This window comes from Hemiscyllium ocellatum, chromosome 6, assembly GCF_020745735.1.
Source record: "Hemiscyllium ocellatum isolate sHemOce1 chromosome 6, sHemOce1.pat.X.cur, whole genome shotgun sequence".
Taxonomy (NCBI): Eukaryota; Metazoa; Chordata; class Chondrichthyes; order Orectolobiformes; family Hemiscylliidae; genus Hemiscyllium; species Hemiscyllium ocellatum.
In genome coordinates, this window is record NC_083406.1 from 2,158,604 (window position 1) to 2,178,143 (window position 19,540).

The following is a 19,540-nucleotide window of genomic DNA, read 5'->3' on the forward strand; positions in this document are numbered from 1 at the left end:
GATCCATTGGTTGTGGAATGACAGCCCACCTACTGTTGTTGGGCATGTAAACAGTTCTGAACTGTCACTTTGCCAGGTTGACACTTCAGCTTTAGGTATCTCTAATGTTGTCAGAATCTCAGGTCTACAGCATAGAAAAAGGCCCTTCAGCCCATTGAATGTGTATTAGTCAAAAGCGACAGTTAACAATTCTAATCACATTCTCAGCACTTGACCCATTGCCTTGTGCGCCTCATTGCTCCCAGAATGTCTTCCTTTACTCTTCATTGAACATTATTGAATATCAATTTTTTAATTATAAGTTCTATTTGTTGATAGTTAATGCACAGGTATAGTTGTATCTAATGTGAAGGCAATGGTGCAGCAAGAAAAAAAAACTTACCCATCAAATCTGATGTTGAATAAGACAAATTCTTTTTAACTGAAATATGAAACAGATTAGAGATATTATATATACACAGTACAGAACAAGAAGTCTGTACAGACTTGAAACTTATCTAAGATGCAGAAATATCCCGAAATCGCTTGTTCAAAAGTTGGACAGTGACAGGGTTGGAAAGGGATTCATAGTGGGTCACTTACATTCACTTCTTGTATCCTTTTCAAAAACAAGTGATAAGGTGGACTTTAAAAGTTTAGAAAGGAGTTGGGGACAAAGGCACAGCCAACTGAAGGTTCTGCAACAAAATAGTGTGCAAGGAGGAATTGGGGTGTTAAAGTTACACACGACATAAAAGTCACAACGTTTGGATGTAGGAAAAGACTCAACAGGAGTGAAAGAAAAATAGCCCAGTGGGACTGCAGCAGACTGATAAAAAAGGCTTCAGTAGAGGCCTGAAACAATCAACTTGATTTCACTTGCTGCATAAACTGCTGGATCTACAGCATATTTCATAATTTTAGAATCATAGAGACGTACAGCACGGAAACACACCTTTTGGTCCAACTCGCCAATGCCGACCAGATATCTCAGCCTAATCTAGTCCCATTTGCCAGCACGTGGCCCATACCCCTCTAAACCCTTCCTATTTATATACCTATCCAGATGCCTTTTAAATGTTGCAATTGGACCAGCCTCCACCTTCTAAAGCATTCACATTAATTGGTTTCCGTAATAATTAAACTTTAGCCAAATCAAATTCAGCTGAAAAGGAAAAACAGAAAGATAAAAACTAACTTCACTTTAAACAAAAGTCTACTTATTAGGATATGAGCATCAGTCACGCCAGCAAGCATTTTGACAGCAATAACCCTATATAGTCAGCATCTCACTATGGTTTTAAAAAAAAACATAATTGCCAAGAATATATATAACCCTGCACACTAGAAGGCAAACTCAATTATATTTTAATGCAGAGCAACAGAATTACAGACATAACTAATGTTCTGGGATGAGTGCAAGGACACAACTAATTACTTACCATACAACTTTTCATGCAATTCTGGCTCATTAACCAAAAGGACATCTCTAAATGCCTCAGCTGCTGCATTTCCTTTACGAATTATTGTATCAAGTAGCTCTCTGGCTTGTTCGTTTGCCTGAGGTTTTTGTTTAATCGTTTCACTTTCTGATTTGTTAATTAAAGATCGTGTTTCTAGATCATCAAGTAAAGGTATTACTTTTGTCAAATTCTGACTCAAAGCAACACAATTCTTCTTCAGTAGCATTACATCATCTACAAAGGAGAAAGGGAAATTCAAAATTTTAAGTTTTGAAATCTTAAATGAACAGCTTTCTTATATTGTGTTCGAAACACAGCACTGTAACATATGCACTGAAATATTATGTTAGCTAATACAGGTTCTGTGTGCTCTAATAGGATTCAACATATGCGTATACAAAAAAAGTCATTAATTTAGTAGAATCACAAAAAGAATACTCTCCCAACTCTAGTTTCATGTTAGAAGGAGTCAACTTAACCAAACACTCTCTTCCCTATATTTTGAACAGTAAATTTTCACCAGTTTGAGCTTGAAGGGCCAAGAGTATACCATAAATGTCAAAGCCAAGATCAATCCTTAGCCAAAGCAGCAAGTCAATGTTTTTCATGCACATTAAATGACCCTAGCTAAACAGTGTTCTACCATTGCCTCAGATGAAGAAGAAGAAGAAAAAAAAATCAGCTGATTCAACATGACTGAATCAAATCTGGAACCAATCCCACCCTAGCGAGACGGCTGCATGGCTTTAATGGCTTTATCAGTAAAATCCTCTGTCCAAATTAACTTTGTCACTTCAAAGAAGTTGAAAATACTTCACAGTACAACTGAAAACCAAATTAACAGATTTTGGTGTAATTTTAAGCATTTATGTTCCCTTAAATGTGTTGAAATCTTAAATCAACAGCTTTCTTACATTGCGCATAACTTTGTGGCACAAACCAACAACTTGTTGTACACAGTAAATATAATGATATAATTATTCAAAAATCCACAAATTAAAGCTGGATATAGGGGTCATATACTTAAGTCACTTCAACACAGCAACTAAAATTCCATTATGCACCTGGAAAGAAATAGTTCAACCACTGTATTGCATTATAAAATCATTCATAAGTATCGACTGATTTGGAGGTACCAATAGCTCAACAAGTTTATTTGGAAGCACTGCTCCTTCATCAGGTGGTTGTGGAGTATAAGATCGTAGGACATAGAATTTGTAGCAAAAGTTTACAGTGTGATGTAACTGAAATTATATTGAAGACGACCTGGATTGTTTGTTAAGTCTCTCATCTTTTAGAATGACCATGCTGGTTTCAGTTCTTCCATATGTAAATCCCAGAAGTTACATTCTCAAGTAAACTTTAACAATAGCTGCCATGCTAGCCTAGATAATGCATTGAAGGTGTGAGGTGCTTTGTGTGAGGCTGTCTGTGCCCCAACATTCAGACTGATTCTATTTCTAGGAAAGGAATTTACAGAATTTTACATAGATTCAAGCAGTTTTTGAGCAAAATAAATGAAATTGGGCAAGTACAAATTCACCCCAAAAACTTGTGCATGCACGCAGGTGGGAGGGTATGTGAGAGGGTGCGTGTGTGAGTGAGTATGAGAGCGTGTATTGGGGCACAGACAACCTCACACAGGGCACCTCACAGCTTCAATGCATTATCTGGGCCAATAAAGCTTGTTTGTGAATGTAACAGAAGAACGAACTGAAACCAACATGGTCATCTTAAAAGATGCGACACTTAAACAATCCAGGTCTTTCTCAATATACAATTTCAGTTGCATCATGATCTAAACTTCTGCTATAAATTCTGTGTTTTACGATCTTATACTCCATAATCGCCTGAAGGAGCAGCGCTCCAAAAGCTAGTGCTTCCAAATAAACCTGTTGGACTATAACCTTGGTGCTGTGTGATTTTTAAATTCATGAGTATAGTTGATTTATTATAAAGACAGAAATCAAACGACACCAAGTTATAATCCAACAGGTTTATTAAAAACTACAGCTTTCAGATCACTGTTCACTTCACTTGACAAAGAAGCGCTCCAAAAGCATGTGATTTCAAATAAACCTGTTGGACTATAAGCTGGTGTAATGTGACTTCTAACTTTGTCCACCCCAGCCCAACATTATAGTAGTCAGTAACTTTTTCATACTTGCAAAACTATAGTTAAACATTCATTCTTGATTCAAACGATGCAGCTGTCTGATATAAATGATATAATTAATCGAGCGGAGACATGGCAAATACGGTTGAAATACCTTCAGCTACTTCCTCCAATCTTCTTTCTTTGTCTTCCCGTCTTTCTTCATCTTCGGCATTCAGCAAGTCAGTCACAAGTTCAATAACTGACTTATAATTTTCTCCACTTGTTAGGATTTTTCTTTGAACACTCTGCATTACGAGTCTTCGATCAAAACCCATTTCCATAGCACCCTTAACCACTGGCGTATTCATCATGATTGCATCTTCTGATCTATTTTCCCCAGCTCCAAAATGAACAACTGTGAAAAATTAAACACAGTAAAGTACATTTTTAACACAAGTAGTAAAAGAAATTCCAAGAAGCATCCTAAGTAAATTAGAATTTCAAGCCTTTCAAAACAATGCAACACACTATCTTGGTACAAGACATTTAGGAAAGCACAGACTGTACTTGGAAGGAGTACAGCATAGATTCACCAGATTGTGATAAAGACTCAAAAGGATCAAATTATATAGGCACAAATAGTAAAAGGGTGGTGAAAAGACAGATGGGGCCAACAGGATGCAAACAGCATTCTCAGGTACTAAACACATACTGCGTATTTATCTTTATCAAGAAAACTTGCCAATTTCACAGTGAAGGAGGAGCTAAAGTCGGATAGAAATATGTGAAAAGCTGGCCGTACTTGTGGTTGAAGTCACCAGGCCAGATCTCTCAGGATGCTGAAGGCAATAAGAGCAAACAATTTGAGATGCACCAGAATTGTCCAATCCCACATAGATGCAGGGTTAGCAATAGAGGATTGAAGAATTTAAAATGCTATCTATTATTCAAACAGTGCAAGGATGAATTCAGCAACTACAGGCTAGCTAGTTTAATCTCAGCAGTGGAAAGCTATCAGAAACAATCCAGAACAAAATATGGACTATTTAAGTAAAGTTAATACCAGTTTGATAAATGAAACAGTTTTAACTAACTCAACTGAACTTTTTGATGCGGTAACAGAGAATGAGAATCATAATGAAAGGGATGTAAGGTACATGCACTTCCACAAGATATTTAGAGTCATATAGCAGCACAGCATGGAAACAGACCCTTCGATCAAACTCGCCCACGCCAGCCAGATATCCTAAATTATTCTACTGCATATACTCAAGGAATAGTCGATCTCACGTAAAAGTCAATCCCCTATGTTTGGCCAAATAACTTGTAATTTTCCACATAACTCATCTAAACGTTGACCCTAGTTCTACACAGATAACTGATCAATGTTTACGAGTCAACATGCCGGCCGTCACGTCCTGCTCCAGCTTTCCAGTTTGCTGATTGTTCCGCTCCACTCCTGGTCTTCCAGTCTGCTGGCTGTCATGTGCTGCTCCATGTTTTCAGAATTACCATAATAATGTTTGTTTTTCTTTATTCATTTACAGATCAATTGGGCTTCTGCTAATGATACAGTATGAATTTTGACAGGCATGAATTTCAGCCCATTAAAAAGAGTATCCATGTAAGAGCTGAAAATGTGTTGCTGGTTAAAGCACAGCAGGTTAGGCAGCATCCAAGGAATAGGAAAATTGACGTTTCGGGCATAAGCCCTTCATCAGGAAGCCCTTTATCCATGTAAGAGTCAACCTTATAAATTTAACCTTAAAAAGTAATCAAAAAAAATCTGACTATTACTTGAGTATATATGATAGCTCCATTTGCCAACATTTGGGTCATGTCCCTCTAAACCCTTTGAAGGCATTTGGTATGCTTTCCTTTATTGATAGAGCATTGAGTATAGGGGTTGGGAGGTCATATTGCGGCCGTACAGGGCATTGGTTAGATCACTGTTGGAATATTGCCTGCAATTCTGGTGCCCTTCCTATCGGAAAGATGTTGTGAAACTTGAAAGGGTTCAGATTTAGAAGGCTGGAGGGTTTGAACTATAGGGAGAGCCCTATTATGGAGTCATAAAGTCAGATTGTACAGCACTGAAACGGACCCTTTGTTGCAATTCATCCATGCTGACCAGATATCCTAACCTAATCTAGTCCCATTTGCCAGCATTTGGCCCATATCCCTCCAAACCCTTCCTATTCATATATCCATCCAGATGCCTTTTAAATGCTGTAATCATACCAGCCTCCACCACTTCCTCTGACAGCTCTTTCCATACACACACCATCCTCTGCGTGAAAATGTTGGCCCTCAGGTCCCTTTTTATATCCTTCCCTTCTCACCCTAAACCAATGCCCTCTAGTTCTGCACTCCCACAACGCCAGGTAAAAGAACTTGCCTATTTATGGTTTGGAGATGCCGATGTTGGACTGGGATGGACGAAGTTAAAAATCACACACCAGGTTATAGCCCAACAAGTTTATTTGGAACCACTAGCTTTCAAAGTCATCTAGGGATAGTAGATCGACAAATTGTACTCACTGGCAGACAGATACAGAAGAAAAAACGTACACTACACCAGTTTAAAACTAGGAAGAGGAAAAGACCCAAAAAGTATCAAGGGAGTGGGGTGGGTCGGGATTAAATGTATCCAAATTTACTGATGATGCAAAATAGGTGCAAGGGAATTTTGTGAATGGAAAAGAACTAAATTGTAGCAAACAGTTTTTTTTTAAAAAACTTAAATTTCCTGTTTTCACAAAGTTCACCACATTACCTGGGGTCTGAGTTTCCTCCAAAATGTCATCCGAACTGGAATGCAGCTTTAAAGAAAATGGAAAAAAAATTCACAAACTTGAAAGGGAGACAAACAGATTTAAAAAATAAACTTAAGGTATTACTCTACAATAAAATGTGGTTACCTGAAGATCAAATAGATTTGGAAACCTTGTCTGGATCTGGTGTACGAATGTTTGTCCCTTCTCTTGAAGGAGATATTCACATCTGAAGTGAAAATATTGGCAAATTAAACCAGATTTGTACATAATGTCAAATATGGGATGACACTGAAAAGTAGTATGACCATATAATTTCTCCATTAAAATAGACCATTTAATCCCTACAAACATCAGATGTACACATACCTTGCCCCCAAGCAGATGAACTTTTAGAATCTATGTATTTCAAACGTTAAATATGCTGAAATTGCTTTCAGGATTTATCTGAAGCCCACTGATGTAAAAAAAAAAGTTCAACAACTTTTCACAAGAGCATAATAAAGCAGGACTCTGACTAACCATTTGAGATATTTAGAGCAGATTTTAAATTATTTTAAGCACATAAGTTTTCAGTCATGTCTTCAAGAAGGAAAACAAGGCAGGGGTGAAGAGTTGTCAGGGGCTTTACTTCAGCAAATATGACTTACACCACCTGGCACAGTGACCTAAGTAAGGATGTGGAGAAGACCCAAATTTAATAGCATTTGGGGATACTCGGGGGAGTGGAACTAGAGAAGATTACAGAAATAAGGAAGACTGAAAACAGGCACTTGGAGCTGTTTAGATAGGGTTGACAATGAGAACCTTTTTCCACGTAGGGAGTCAGCTATTACGAGGGGGCATAGCTTTAAATTAAGGGGAGGTAGGTATAGGACAGATGTTAGGGGTAGATTCTTTACTCAGCGAGTCATGAGTTCATGGAATGCCCTGCCAGTAGCAGTGGTGGACTCTCCCTCTTTATGGGCATTTAAATGGGCATTGGATAGGCATATGGAGGATAGTGGGCTAGTGTAGGTTAGGTGAGCTTGGGTCGGCGCAACATCGAGGGCCAAAGGGCCTGTACTGCGCTGTATTTTTCTATGTTCTATGTAAGGATTTGAAAAGTAGTATGAGAGCTTTAAAAATCAATGCATGATTAGGAGCCACTGCACATTACTGAGCAGAGAGGTGAAAGAGAATTAGGATTTCTGTAAGTAATGAGGCATGTTGAATGAGGAGTTTAGTGAAGGGAAGAAAGGAGGTTTTTGTCTCTGACTCTTTTCCAGTAAGTTCATTGATTAGTAGCTATAATTGAATTTAATTGAGAAACACAAGCAATATGGGAAAGTTGGGAAGAACATAAATAAAAGAAATACAAGTGATATAAAAGTTAAAGTAAGGGAATTAAAATTTAAACATGACAACCCAGCTTGGTAAAGTGGAATGTGCGGCTAGCTGCACAAACTGGAGTTCCAGATTTCAGAGCTCGAACAGCAGTTGAAGTCATTATTGCGAATCTCCATGATCACACTGCAACTCAGGGGTCTGGAGGCAGAAATGGAATGGGTATCCAAGAGAAACATGCAGGAATCCTCAGAAAACTGAATTATGAGTGAAATTCTATTTTGGAAGTTGATGAGGGAGTGGAGTCAGAACTACATTTTTTGGGATCACAAGTGGCTCGGCTCTACAGAAGGGGAAGAGGAAGGATGTGAGCGGGATTCATTAGTTAGAGCAACAGACCGGTATTTCTGTTGCCTTAGATGTGACTTCTCAGGTACGTTGCCTCTGGTGTAGAGTCAAGAATGTCACAGCGTAGACGCAGAGTACACTCAGGGGAGAGGGTAAATAGCCAGAGATAATGGCCCACATTGATACCAATAATTTGGGAAGAAAGAAAGAGGGACCTGGTTCTGCAGTCAGAATTTAGAAAGCTGGGTACAAGCAGAACCACAAATGTAGCAACTTTGAGATTAATCCCAGGGACACTTGCAAGTGAGTTTAGAAAGAGAATAAGGCAGATGAATGCATGGTTGGAAAGATAATGCAGGAAGAACTCCTGGAACTGGATCTGGGGGAAGATGGCACCCATACAAGCCAGATAAGTTAAATTTGAAGATGGTTAGAACTGACTTCCTTCTGGGATGCTTTGCTAATACTGCTGGGTGTAATTTTAGCTAACTTAGAAGGGATGTGGAAACCTAGAGAGAATAATGGAATATCAAGGTTTGCAAATACTCAAGACAGACATTTTGTACAACAAAATGTTAGTACTTGTTTTGAACAACAAGTTAATGGGTGAAATTGGACTAATGGAGAAAATAATGAGTTTAAATTACGATTACTGTGCATGTATATGAAGGCATGAAGTATAAATTAGACTGGCGTGTTACAGTGCTGAATACCATGTGGAAATAAGATAGTGGAGGTCTGACTGCAGGAAGGGCAAGAACTCGTGTTAAAGATTCCTAGATACAAGGTATAAGAAAGGAATGAAAGGAGGACGGGTAGAATTGGATAACAGTAGCCTTGCAGGGCTAGAGTGAGAGGATATTGGGTCCAATTTTAGTCACCCTGTCATAGCTAGAGAGAGAGTGCAGAAGACATTTATCAGGATGTTGCTGGGAATGATGGGTTTTAGTTATAAAGAGAGGCTGGAACTTTTTTCATTGGAACGTAAGAGATTGAGAGTTGACTTAATAGAGGCTTACAAAATAAAGGAGTGGTACAGATAAGGTGAATAGCAGTTCTCTTTTATATAGGGTGAGTTTTCAAGACTACAGGGGATATTTTTAAAGGTGAGGGGTGGAAGATTTTTAAAAAAAGACATGAGGATTATTTTTTTAGAAACAAGGAGAGGGGTTTGTGTATGGAATGAACTTCCAGAGAAAGTGGTGGATATGGGTATTGTTACAAAGTTTAAAAGACAATTAGGTAAGTACATGAATAAGAAATGTTTGGAGGGATGTGAGCCAAGCGCAGGCAGGTGCTACTAGTTTAGCTTGCGATTATGGTCAACATGGATTGGTTGGACCAATGGGTCGGTTTCTGTGCTGTATGACTCAATTCAAGAACTAAATCAATGTGGCTCGAGGTAAGGAGCAAATACATCATTCAGTATAGTCTACAGGCTCCCAGCAAGTGGGAAGAATGCAGAAGGACAAATCTGCAGGGAAATTAGAAGGATGTCCATAATATAGAGAAATAACAATGGGGAACTTTAATTACCGAAATATAGAGGAGAAAGTGAGGTCTGCAGATGCTGGAGATCAGAGCTGAAAATGTGTTGCTGGTAAAGCACAGCAGGTCAAGCAGCATCCATGGAACAGGAAATTCGACGTTTCGGGCATAAGTCCTTGATGAAGGGCTTATGCCCGAAACGTCGAATTTCCCGTTACCGAAACATAGACCAGGATACTTGAATTGTAAAGGGCAGAGGGGGCAAGCATTCCTTAATTTCATGCAGAAGAATTTCCTACACCAATACACGTCCAGTCCAACAAAGAATATACGTTTGGACTCATCATAATAATTGAAGCAGGAGTAGGCCATTTGGCTCATTGAGCCTGCTCTGCCATTCATTAAGATCTTGGCTGATCTATCAATCGTCTCAGTTCCTCCTATCTGTATTATCCCCATAACCCTTAATTTCCCTACCATGCAAAAACCCATCCAACTGTGTCTTGAATAGATTTAATGAAGCTGCTGTTACTGCTTCCTTGGGCAGAGAATTCCATAGATTCAGAACTCTCTGGGAAAAGCGGTTCCTCCTCATCCTGTCCTAAATCTACTCCCCCTAATGTTGAGGCCATGTCCTCTAGTCCTAGTTTCACCCACCAGCTGAAACAACCTGTCCGCCTCTATCTTCTCTATCCCTTTCATAATTTTAATGTTTCTCTAAGATCCCCTCTCATTCTTCTAAATTCTAGCAAGTGCAGTCCCAAGTGGCTCAACTTCTCCTCATAGGGTAATGCCTTCATGTTAGAAATCAACCTGTGAACCTCCTCTGCACCACCTCCAAAGCCAGTATATCTTTCCTCAAGTAAGGAGATCAGAACTGTGCCCAATACTCCAGGTGCTGCCTCGCCAACACCTTGTCCACTTGCAGTAGAACCTCCCTGCTTTTAAATTCAATCCCTCACGCAATGAAAGCCAATATTCTGTTTGCCTTCCTGATTACCTGTTGCAACTGCAAATCTACTTTTAGGAGTGTGCGTGTATGAATCACTCAGTCCCACTGCACAACAACATGCTGCAATCTTTCACCATCTAAATAATACTCTGACCTATTATTTTTAACCTCCAAAGAGGATAACCTGACATTTACCAACATATTCATCCCATCTGCCAAACCCTTGCCTACTCACTAAACTGATCTAACCCTCTCTGCAGACCCACCACATCTCTCTGCAGTTTGTCGTTCCACTCAATTTAGTGTTATCAGCAAATTTGGATACGTTGCAATTAGTCTCCTCTTCCACATTTTTGTTTTATATATCCCAACACAGACTCCTGCAGCAGTCCGCTCACACTGATCTCCAACCAGAGAAACACCCATTTATCCAAACACTCTGTTGATTGGTTAACCAGTCCCTTATCCATGCTAGTACATTCCCCACAACTCCACGCATTCTTATCTAATTAGAGGAGTCTTTTATATGGCACTGTATGGACTGCCTTCGGGAAATCCAAGTATACAACATTCACCTGTTCCCCTCCAAACACCGCGCTTGGTACATCTTCAAAGAACTCCAGTAGTTTCTTAAACGTGACCTTCCCTTTCTGAATCGATGCTGCCTCTGCCTGATGGAACCCTTTACACAGATGTCTTGTTACTATATTTTTAAATGATAGCTGTGAGCATTTTCCTGCCTACAGATGTTAATCTAACTGGCCTATAGGTATCTGCTTTTGCCAAAACCCTTTTTTAAAAAACAGCAGCGTGACATTCATTGTCTTCCAGTCCAGTGAATTTTGGTAAATTACCACTAACACATCTACAATACCGTCTGCTTCCTTTCAGCACCCTGGGATGCATTCCATCAGGACCAGGGAACTTATTGACCTCTTAACCCTCAAGTTTGCTCAACACTACCCGTTTAGTGATAACAATTGAATGGAGGTCCTCACCCCACCCCCACCCTCAATCATATCCTTATCATCATTCTTTGAAACATTAGACACATCTTCCACTGTGAAGACTAACACAAAATAGTTATTCAAGGCCCCAGCCATTTCAGCATTACCCAATGTTAATTCCCCTTTCTCATCCTGCAAAGTATCACCTAAACCAACCTTTTCCATTTTATGTCTTTGTAAACTTTCCATACTTGTTTTTATATTCTGTGCTAGCTTGCATTCATAATCTTTCCTTTCTCGTTATTGCTTACCTTGTGGCTCTTTGTTGCTTTTTAAACTTTTCCCAATCTTCCGGTTTCCCACTACCTTGGCTACTTTGTAAGCCTGAGCTTTTATCTGGCTGCCTTTCTTTATTTCCTTGGTTATCCAAGGCTGGCTCTTCCTACCCTTGCTACCTTTGTTTTTGACCGGAATATACTTTTCCTTGAGCACTGTGAAAAGTCTCTTTTGTTCCACCATATAATTTGAATTCCCAGTCTAACTTTGCCAACTCCTTCCCTCATCCCATTACAGTCGCCCTGGTTTATGACTAACACCCAGGTTTTAGATGAAACTATTTCATCCCCATTTGTACCTGCCATTCAATCATACTGTGGTCACTCTTTCCAAGAGGATCTTTAACTATGAGATCATTAATTTTACCTGTCTCGTTGCACAGAACCAAATCTAAGACTGCACACTCCCTTGTAGGTTCAGTAACATACTGTTCAAGAAAGTTATCACAGATGAGTTCTATGAACGCCTCTTCAAGACTGCCGCTACCAACTTGATTCAGCCAATCAACATGCTTGTTAAAGTCCCCCACGATTATCATCTTTCCATTCTTACATGCGTCACGATATTTCTTGATTGATTGCCTGTGCCACTGTAGAAATATTACTGGGTGGCCTACAAACTATTCCCACCAATGACTTCTTCCCCTTACTGTTTCTGGTCTCCACCAAAACGGATTCAACATTTTGCTCCATAGACTTGGTCCATCTAATTTTTTTTAAGAACCAAATAAATCCAGTGTCAACGGGTGAACATTTAGATCACGGTGATAACTTTAACTCAAGGTTTCAGAGCGCTGTTCCTTCTTGAGATGGGCATTATTAATAGGGGCAAGTATAAGCAAGGAAGTTATGCTGAACTTGTACAAAACACTTGCAAGTCGTTCTGGTATAACACGCTTTGACACCTGAACTGGCTCTAATACGAATAATGCATCGTGAAAAATTGCAATATCCATTTGTCCACGATGATCTGCGATAGCACAATTTTCTACAGGGTTTCCAAAGTGCAACTGTCTATAGCACAGGGTTGTAGAGGAATGCAACTGTCGTTTATAGCAGAATGACCTGTATTAGATCTCAGCTGGAGTACAGTGTACAGTTCTGGATACCACACTACAGGAAGGACTTAAACACGTTGGAGAAAACACAGGAATGAGAAATGCTGGCTGAGGATAGATTGAAAGGTCAAACCTGCCCCACTTAGAAAGAAGGTCAAGAGAAAATCTGATAGTTTTAAAAATCATGAGGGGCATGATAGGGTAGATATGTAGAAACAGTTTCTACTTATAAAAGGGGGAAGGGGCACAGATTTATAAAAGTGATCTGAAAAAGAAGGAAATATGATGAGAAAAAACTCAATGAATGATTCACGACTGGAATGCATTACTTGTAAGTGTGATGGAGGCAAGTTCAATTGAGGCATTCAAGAAGGCATTTGTTTTTATATTTAACTAATTATCCATGTGCAAATGCAGTAGAATGATGCAAGTCATGATATCCACTTGGAGAGACTACACAGACATGATGGGCTGAATGGTTTCCGTAAGCACCAAAACATTTAGGATTCTGGGAAAACGGGGGCAGCAGTTTTGGACCACCTCAAGCTTCATAAATTAAAATGTTGCAGAGCACGCAGTCATATATTGGAATATTTAAATGCAGCAGCAATAAAGGTGTAAGTTAGAGCTTCAGCAACAGATACGCTGGCATAGACATGAAGTTGGATCATTTTAGAGCTGAAATTAGATAATCAGATGAATTAGGTTGGAAGCTTTTTTAGAGCTGAAATAATACCAGGTTGAGACCAGGCTGGCATTATTGCAGATTCTTATCTTAAGGGAAGCAGTCAATAATGGCACTTACAGTGTAGTTCAAAACAATGGTTTTAGCTTTCGCTATATACAACTGGAGGAAATTTCTGATTGTTTATCTGCCATTCATTAGTGGGCAGTCTGGATTAGCATCAGTAAAGAAATCAAAAGAGTAATAGTAAGGCAGAGTCGATGTTATCAACGTACACATGAAAAAAGACCGAAACAGATGATGTTTGAATTTATTGTTTTGCCAACATTGAACCAATGAGACAATCAGATGTTGCGGATAGAAAATGCAGGTATTTTGAAAATTGGAGAGAGCAACTGCCATCAAGACAGATCCAAGAAATTAAGAAACACTCTCTATCAAAGATATCCTTTCATGTGAAATATACTCGCAGCAAAAAGACACTGACGTCAACCCAGGGAATTCAGCAGCCAGAAAAGTCACAGAAGATGATAGCAGCTGTGTGGTTTTGAAATTAAGTTGATATAATTTTAATAAGTGTCTTATTGGAACAGCAAATTGTTATCGAGTTGGAGGCAGGTAATAAAGCAGTTAAGAGAAAGTGTGGGGCTTAGAGTTGTGAATAGTTGTTGTTTAATGCTCACCTTTAGAGTTAAAAAAATTGATGTTATTTTCTTTACATAGTGGACTTTGGGATTTCTCTTATTTTAACAGATTATGAGGCAAGGTGAGCTTTTCTGGGTGTTCGGTTTAATTAAGAGGGGTTAACAGCTGATGACACCACTGCAGTGGCGAGACAGAGTACAGGAAAGAGATAGAGAACTCAATGGCATAGTGCAAAGACAACAATCTCTCCCACAACGTCAGCAAAATGAAGGAGCTGGTCATCAACTTCAGGTGGCGGAGTGGAGGACATATTCCTGTCTGGAAGAATGCTGCTGAGGTGGAGATGAATGAGAGCTTCAATTTCCCAGGAGTATACATCACCAGCAATTTGCCCTTGTCCATGTTGGCAGAAGAAATCACACCAACGCTTCTCATTCCTCAGAAGGCTAAGGAAATTTGACATACCCACAATGATTCTTACCAATTTTTATACGTGCACCACAGAAATCCAGATGTATACCTTGGTTTGGGGACTACTTTCCGAAGGCAGAGAGAAATTAGAGAATTGTGAATGCAGCCCAGTCCACCACAAAAACCAGTCTTCCCATTTCTTGACTCTGTCTATACTTCCCATTGCTTCAGGAAAGCAGCCAACATAATCAAAGCCAGTTATACTTGCTTCAAACTTTTGTATCTGCTGCCTGATGGAAAACATGTAGCAACCAATTCAAGAACAGCTTCTTCCCCACAATTCTCCACAACAGCTTCTGAACCGACCACTATTAGAGTTGATCTTTCTCTGCATCTTCTTTTTAGCTGTAACACTATATTCACCATATTACCCTGATATACTTACGTAACGTATGATTGCCTAGATAGCATGTAAAACAATACCTTTCACTGTATCTTGGTATAAACAAATCAAAATTTTGAAAGATAAGTGCATTGTCCTGAGAAATGAGCCAGTGAATGGCTGTCACCTGTTTTGTTCAGTTAAAACAGGGCAAGAGTATGAATATATGTTACACCTAGTACTCACACTGTGAGCCAGACTGACAATCCTAAATAGTTTGCCAGTGCAAGTCTTTGCACACAGGATTATCCAGCAAATGTTGACTTCACATCTAAATTTTGGACTCTGTTGTGCAAGCACACCTTGTTTGTTTCAGACATTTAAGGGACATGTTTTGTGATATGATTTCGCAGTCTTTCGGGTATACAGCCTATGAATTAAATGACAACCTGGTTTAAAATTTAAACAAAGCTTCACAGCTGTCAATTAATTTGTGCATTCACCATGGCAATGCCTTGACTAGAATCCATATACCAAACAGTCAACTCACTGCTCTCATACAGCACACATGTTGGTCTCCCCCTGAACTGGCACTCTTACAAATCATTCTGTCGAGTGCAAGACAAAACATTTTCAAAAAAATAGGTTTTGTTCATAGCAATACCTCAATTTTTGTGCATGCTGTATAATGTGATCATGACAGGCTTATCACCATAAAAACTCAGACTTTAAGCTTGTATTTCTGCAGAGCTAACAAAAAAAAAGGTTTGAACTATTCACACTCCCTTGTGCATGAAAGCTAACATGCAAGTGCAAATAAGTAATCAAGAAGCCTAACAGAATCTTGGCTGTTTTTTTCAAGGGGGCTGGAATATATGCATAGGGAGGTCTTATTGCAACTGTACAGGTGTTTGTGAGACAACATCTGTAGTTCTGTGAGCAGTTTTGGTCCCTTATTTTTAAGGAAAGATATTTCATTGAAGGTAGTTCAGCGAGGTTCACAAAGATAATCTCTGGTATGGAGGGATTATCTTATGAACAAAGGCTAAATATGCCAAGTCTTTTCTCATTAGAATTTAGAAGGTGATCTTACTGAACCAGAAATTCTGAAGGAGTTGGACAGAGTAAATGCCAAGTGGATGTTTCCCCTCATAGGAGGGTCTAAGGCCGGAGAGCATAGTCTCGGAATAAAGGGGCACCAATTAAGACTCAGATGAGGGGGAATTTTTTTTCTCTCAGACTGAATATCTTTCGAATTCCTTAACACAGGAAGTTGTGAAGTTACAGTCGTGGTGTATATTTAAAGCTGAGATAGAGGATTCATGATCAATAGGAGATTCAAGAATTATGGGGAAAAAGGCAGGAAAGTGGATGTGTATCATGACCAATACTATTGAAAGACAAAGCAAGCTGGAGAGGTTGAATAGCCTACTCCTATTCTTATTGTCTTAGAAATCAACTTGTGGCAAGAGGTAATGCTTTCTCCCTCAAATTAGGGGTCATCTATAAATATAAATTAAAGTTAAGCTCAAAACAATTTATCCATGTAGGACTTGCAATCATGAAATAAAGTAGCATGTTGATAATTTTTTCAACACTGATATTCAACTGTTCTCTTGAAACATGTTCCTATATATTTGTTTAAAAGCTCATCTGAGCAACTTGCCTTGGAAACCATTTTGCATGTTCCACCCACGGATCATCTCCAGCCTCCCAGCTCCTCAGGCCACCATCACAATAATAACACTTCACATCATCATTTTGCCCTAGAGTTAAACAAGATACAGTCAATTCTCTACTATGTTTCGAGACTATTTTGCAGTATCAGTAAATTAAGTAATTTTCTATTAAGGAACTTTTAAAAGTTATCAGAAATAGTAAAAAGAAAGTATTATCATTCCTAACAAGGCTTTGAAAAATGGACAACAAATGGGCAATATACCTGCACAAATTTACAAATTAAGAACAATTAAAATAACATTTATAAGTAATTTATAACATTATCTTGTCAGCTCTTTGCTCCCCCGACCCAAATGCTAAAATGACCCAATAATCTCGAAACATGAAAACAGTGTTTCTGTCACATTTGGATGCTCTAATTACATTTTTAAATGCAATATTTATGAGTGAAATAAATCATAAAAAGCAAAATTACCAACATAGTAGAATCCAGCTCTGGATAACTGTTCAGGTTGAATAAAATTCCTGACCGGCCATCTCAAAAAAGTCTGTAGTCGAGTATCATAAGATTGCATCTCAGGATGTCGTGGATGCACAGCTCGAACCATTCCATGCCTTTCTTCTAGTCTTTGAGATTCTGTATTACTCATTGGAATATTGCCCATCGGATTCCCCAAAACAAAGGGACATGAAGGAAAATGTCTTCTATGTTCAGATGATGCATGATCTCCAGGTTCCCAATTACTTAACTTTCCACCACAAACAAAACATGCAACCCTATCTTCTTCACCAGTATAATAAAATCCAGCTTTGGCTAGCTCTGCAGGAATTAAAGAAGAATAAGAGGGCCAATTCTGAAAGGTTCGCAGTCTCATTTCTTCACTACACATAGCTGTACTATACTGCGGATATCTCAATTGATGAGAAATATCTTCCACACTTCTGGAGACACCTGGATCACTAGGATTGCTACACTCTAATCCAATCTGAGCTCCATTTTCACGAAAGGATGATTGCAAAGAGGTTGCACTTGGTGGAGAAAATGTGGAGCGAACTGAAAAGTGCTCAACTAAAGGCAGACTTTGAATAAAACTGCAGCTTGGATTGCATCTTCTGTGTCTTTCAAAAGCATTATCACCCACTTGCCAGTTGTCAACAGTGATTCCACAACTGAAACACTGCACTCTATCACTGACACCAGTGTAATAGAATCCAGCACGTGCAAGACTCCTTTCAGACACCAAAGTGTTTGAAGGAAAGTGTGCAAATGTTGAAATTCGGTAAAGTTCTGAGGTTAAATCATATTGCAGTTCTTGATCTCTGCCAATTCTGAAGTAGCCAAAATTCTGATTTTGTAATATATTCATGAAGAGTACTTCATAGGATAAGGGCTTACCTTTTTTGGAAGGAGCTTTGTTAACAGCTTTTCAAAACAAAAATGTTTCTAAATTTAAAGTCAGACTGGGTGTCAGATAGATGGGAGTGGATGGTGTGTGCCAGACTGCAATTAAATAGTAAAGCTATGAATCCAACCCAAACCTAGGCAACTTTGAAATCATTAGAATGTTAAAACATCCCCATTAAAAGAGAAACCCACATTGCTGACATTTAGCAGCATGCTGAACAAGAATATCTAGAAGCTCAGGGTCTGGTTTCCGCTCAAGCAAATTAAGATTCAGAGTTATTGATTCGGAGTTAAAGAGATCCATAATAAAAAGGAAATTCTGTGAAAGAAAGAAGAAAGCCAAGAAAAAGACTGACATACCTCATTAACTGTAAGTAAGTTTGGATCCTCCCAAGTAGCTCTGAAATGTTATAATTTGTAACATGGGAAACATGGCAGACAAGGTCCCACAGGCCTGAGAGTAAGACCAAGTGATCTGCTTTAGTGATGTTGGTTGAAAAATTTAGAAACTCAAACAAATTTAAAATTTATTTTTGTCTATTTGAGGCTCTTTTTAGTCCCCTCAAATTCTGAAAACTCAGAACAGAACATCTGAACATTCAGGACAGTGCACTTAGTTGCAATTGTCATTTTAATATCCAAAATTATGAGATGGCTTTGCTCATGTAATTGAATTTAATTCCAAAAGAGAAGAAAATTTTTTGTTGATACAAATCCATATCTTAATTTTCTTCATTTCTTTCTTATTTGCTATATTACCAGACAAACATTGGCTAAGAGGCTTTTGTTCTAACATGTTAATGGTGCATTGCAAAAATTAAGAGATCACAGGAAACAGGAATTTCATAAACTATGATCAGTGCAAGGATTATGATTTAACATGGTAGCAGGTATTCCCTAAAAAAAAGGATTAAACTGATAGTAAAGAGAAACAAAGCTCCTTCCAAAAAAGGTAATGTGCCCATGAGCGTCTAGCCCGCCATTATGAAGTTAAGTTACAAATTTTAAAACTGGTATATTTTCATAGTTGGAACAGTTAATGTCACGGAAAAACAACAATGGGCAATCCTATCACGATCTTCCAAAGAAACCTGAAAATGATAGGAAAAATAAGGTAATCAGCAAAAAATTTGATTCTACCACAAAAATATTCTGACAAGCATCACAACATAATCAAATACTTTTAAAGCATATTTCCGTTAAAATTCATTACTCTACACATAATCCAATATACTTCAAGGTTCGGAGGTATTGGCCAGGTGAATGGGAAGTAGCTGTGCCTCTTAGCTGAAAGGTCAATTGCAAGGTGCATAACTTTAACATGAAAGCCCAGAGCTTTCCAGGGGATGAGAGCAAAATCTTTTGTACCAACAGGGTGAAGGGGGCCTGGAATGCACTGTGTGGGAGAGTAGTTGAGGCAAGAACCCATACAATCTTTAAAAGGTACTTGGATGAGCACAAAAATGTCAGAACACAAAACTATGGGCCTAGTACAGGAACATAGAAATAGCATAGACACTAGCACATTTTTGGCAATACAAACTGGTGGGCCAAAGGGCCTCTC

The 19,540-nt window shown here is 38.8% G+C and overlaps 1 protein-coding gene across 3 annotated transcripts in view; it reads right to left on the bottom strand.

Annotated features, from left to right (window-relative positions):
* The window catches only part of birc2 (baculoviral IAP repeat containing 2), a 35,403-nt gene that overhangs the window by 6,482 nt on the left and 9,381 nt on the right, over positions 1-19,540 (bottom strand). For all 3 annotated transcript variants that reach the window (XM_060825779.1, XM_060825777.1, XM_060825778.1), the window contains exons 2-8: positions 17,047-19,067; positions 16,558-16,657; positions 6,462-6,543; positions 6,317-6,362; positions 3,713-3,955; positions 1,422-1,676; positions 383-421 (exon numbers count right to left, since the gene is read on the bottom strand). In XM_060825779.1, coding sequence (XP_060681762.1) covers positions 383-421; positions 1,422-1,676; positions 3,713-3,955; positions 6,317-6,362; positions 6,462-6,543; positions 16,558-16,657; positions 17,047-17,938 — 1,657 coding nt within the window. In that variant the 5' untranslated portion in view covers positions 17,939-19,067. The remainder of the gene's footprint in view (positions 1-382; positions 422-1,421; positions 1,677-3,712; positions 3,956-6,316; positions 6,363-6,461; positions 6,544-16,557; positions 16,658-17,046; positions 19,068-19,540) is intronic.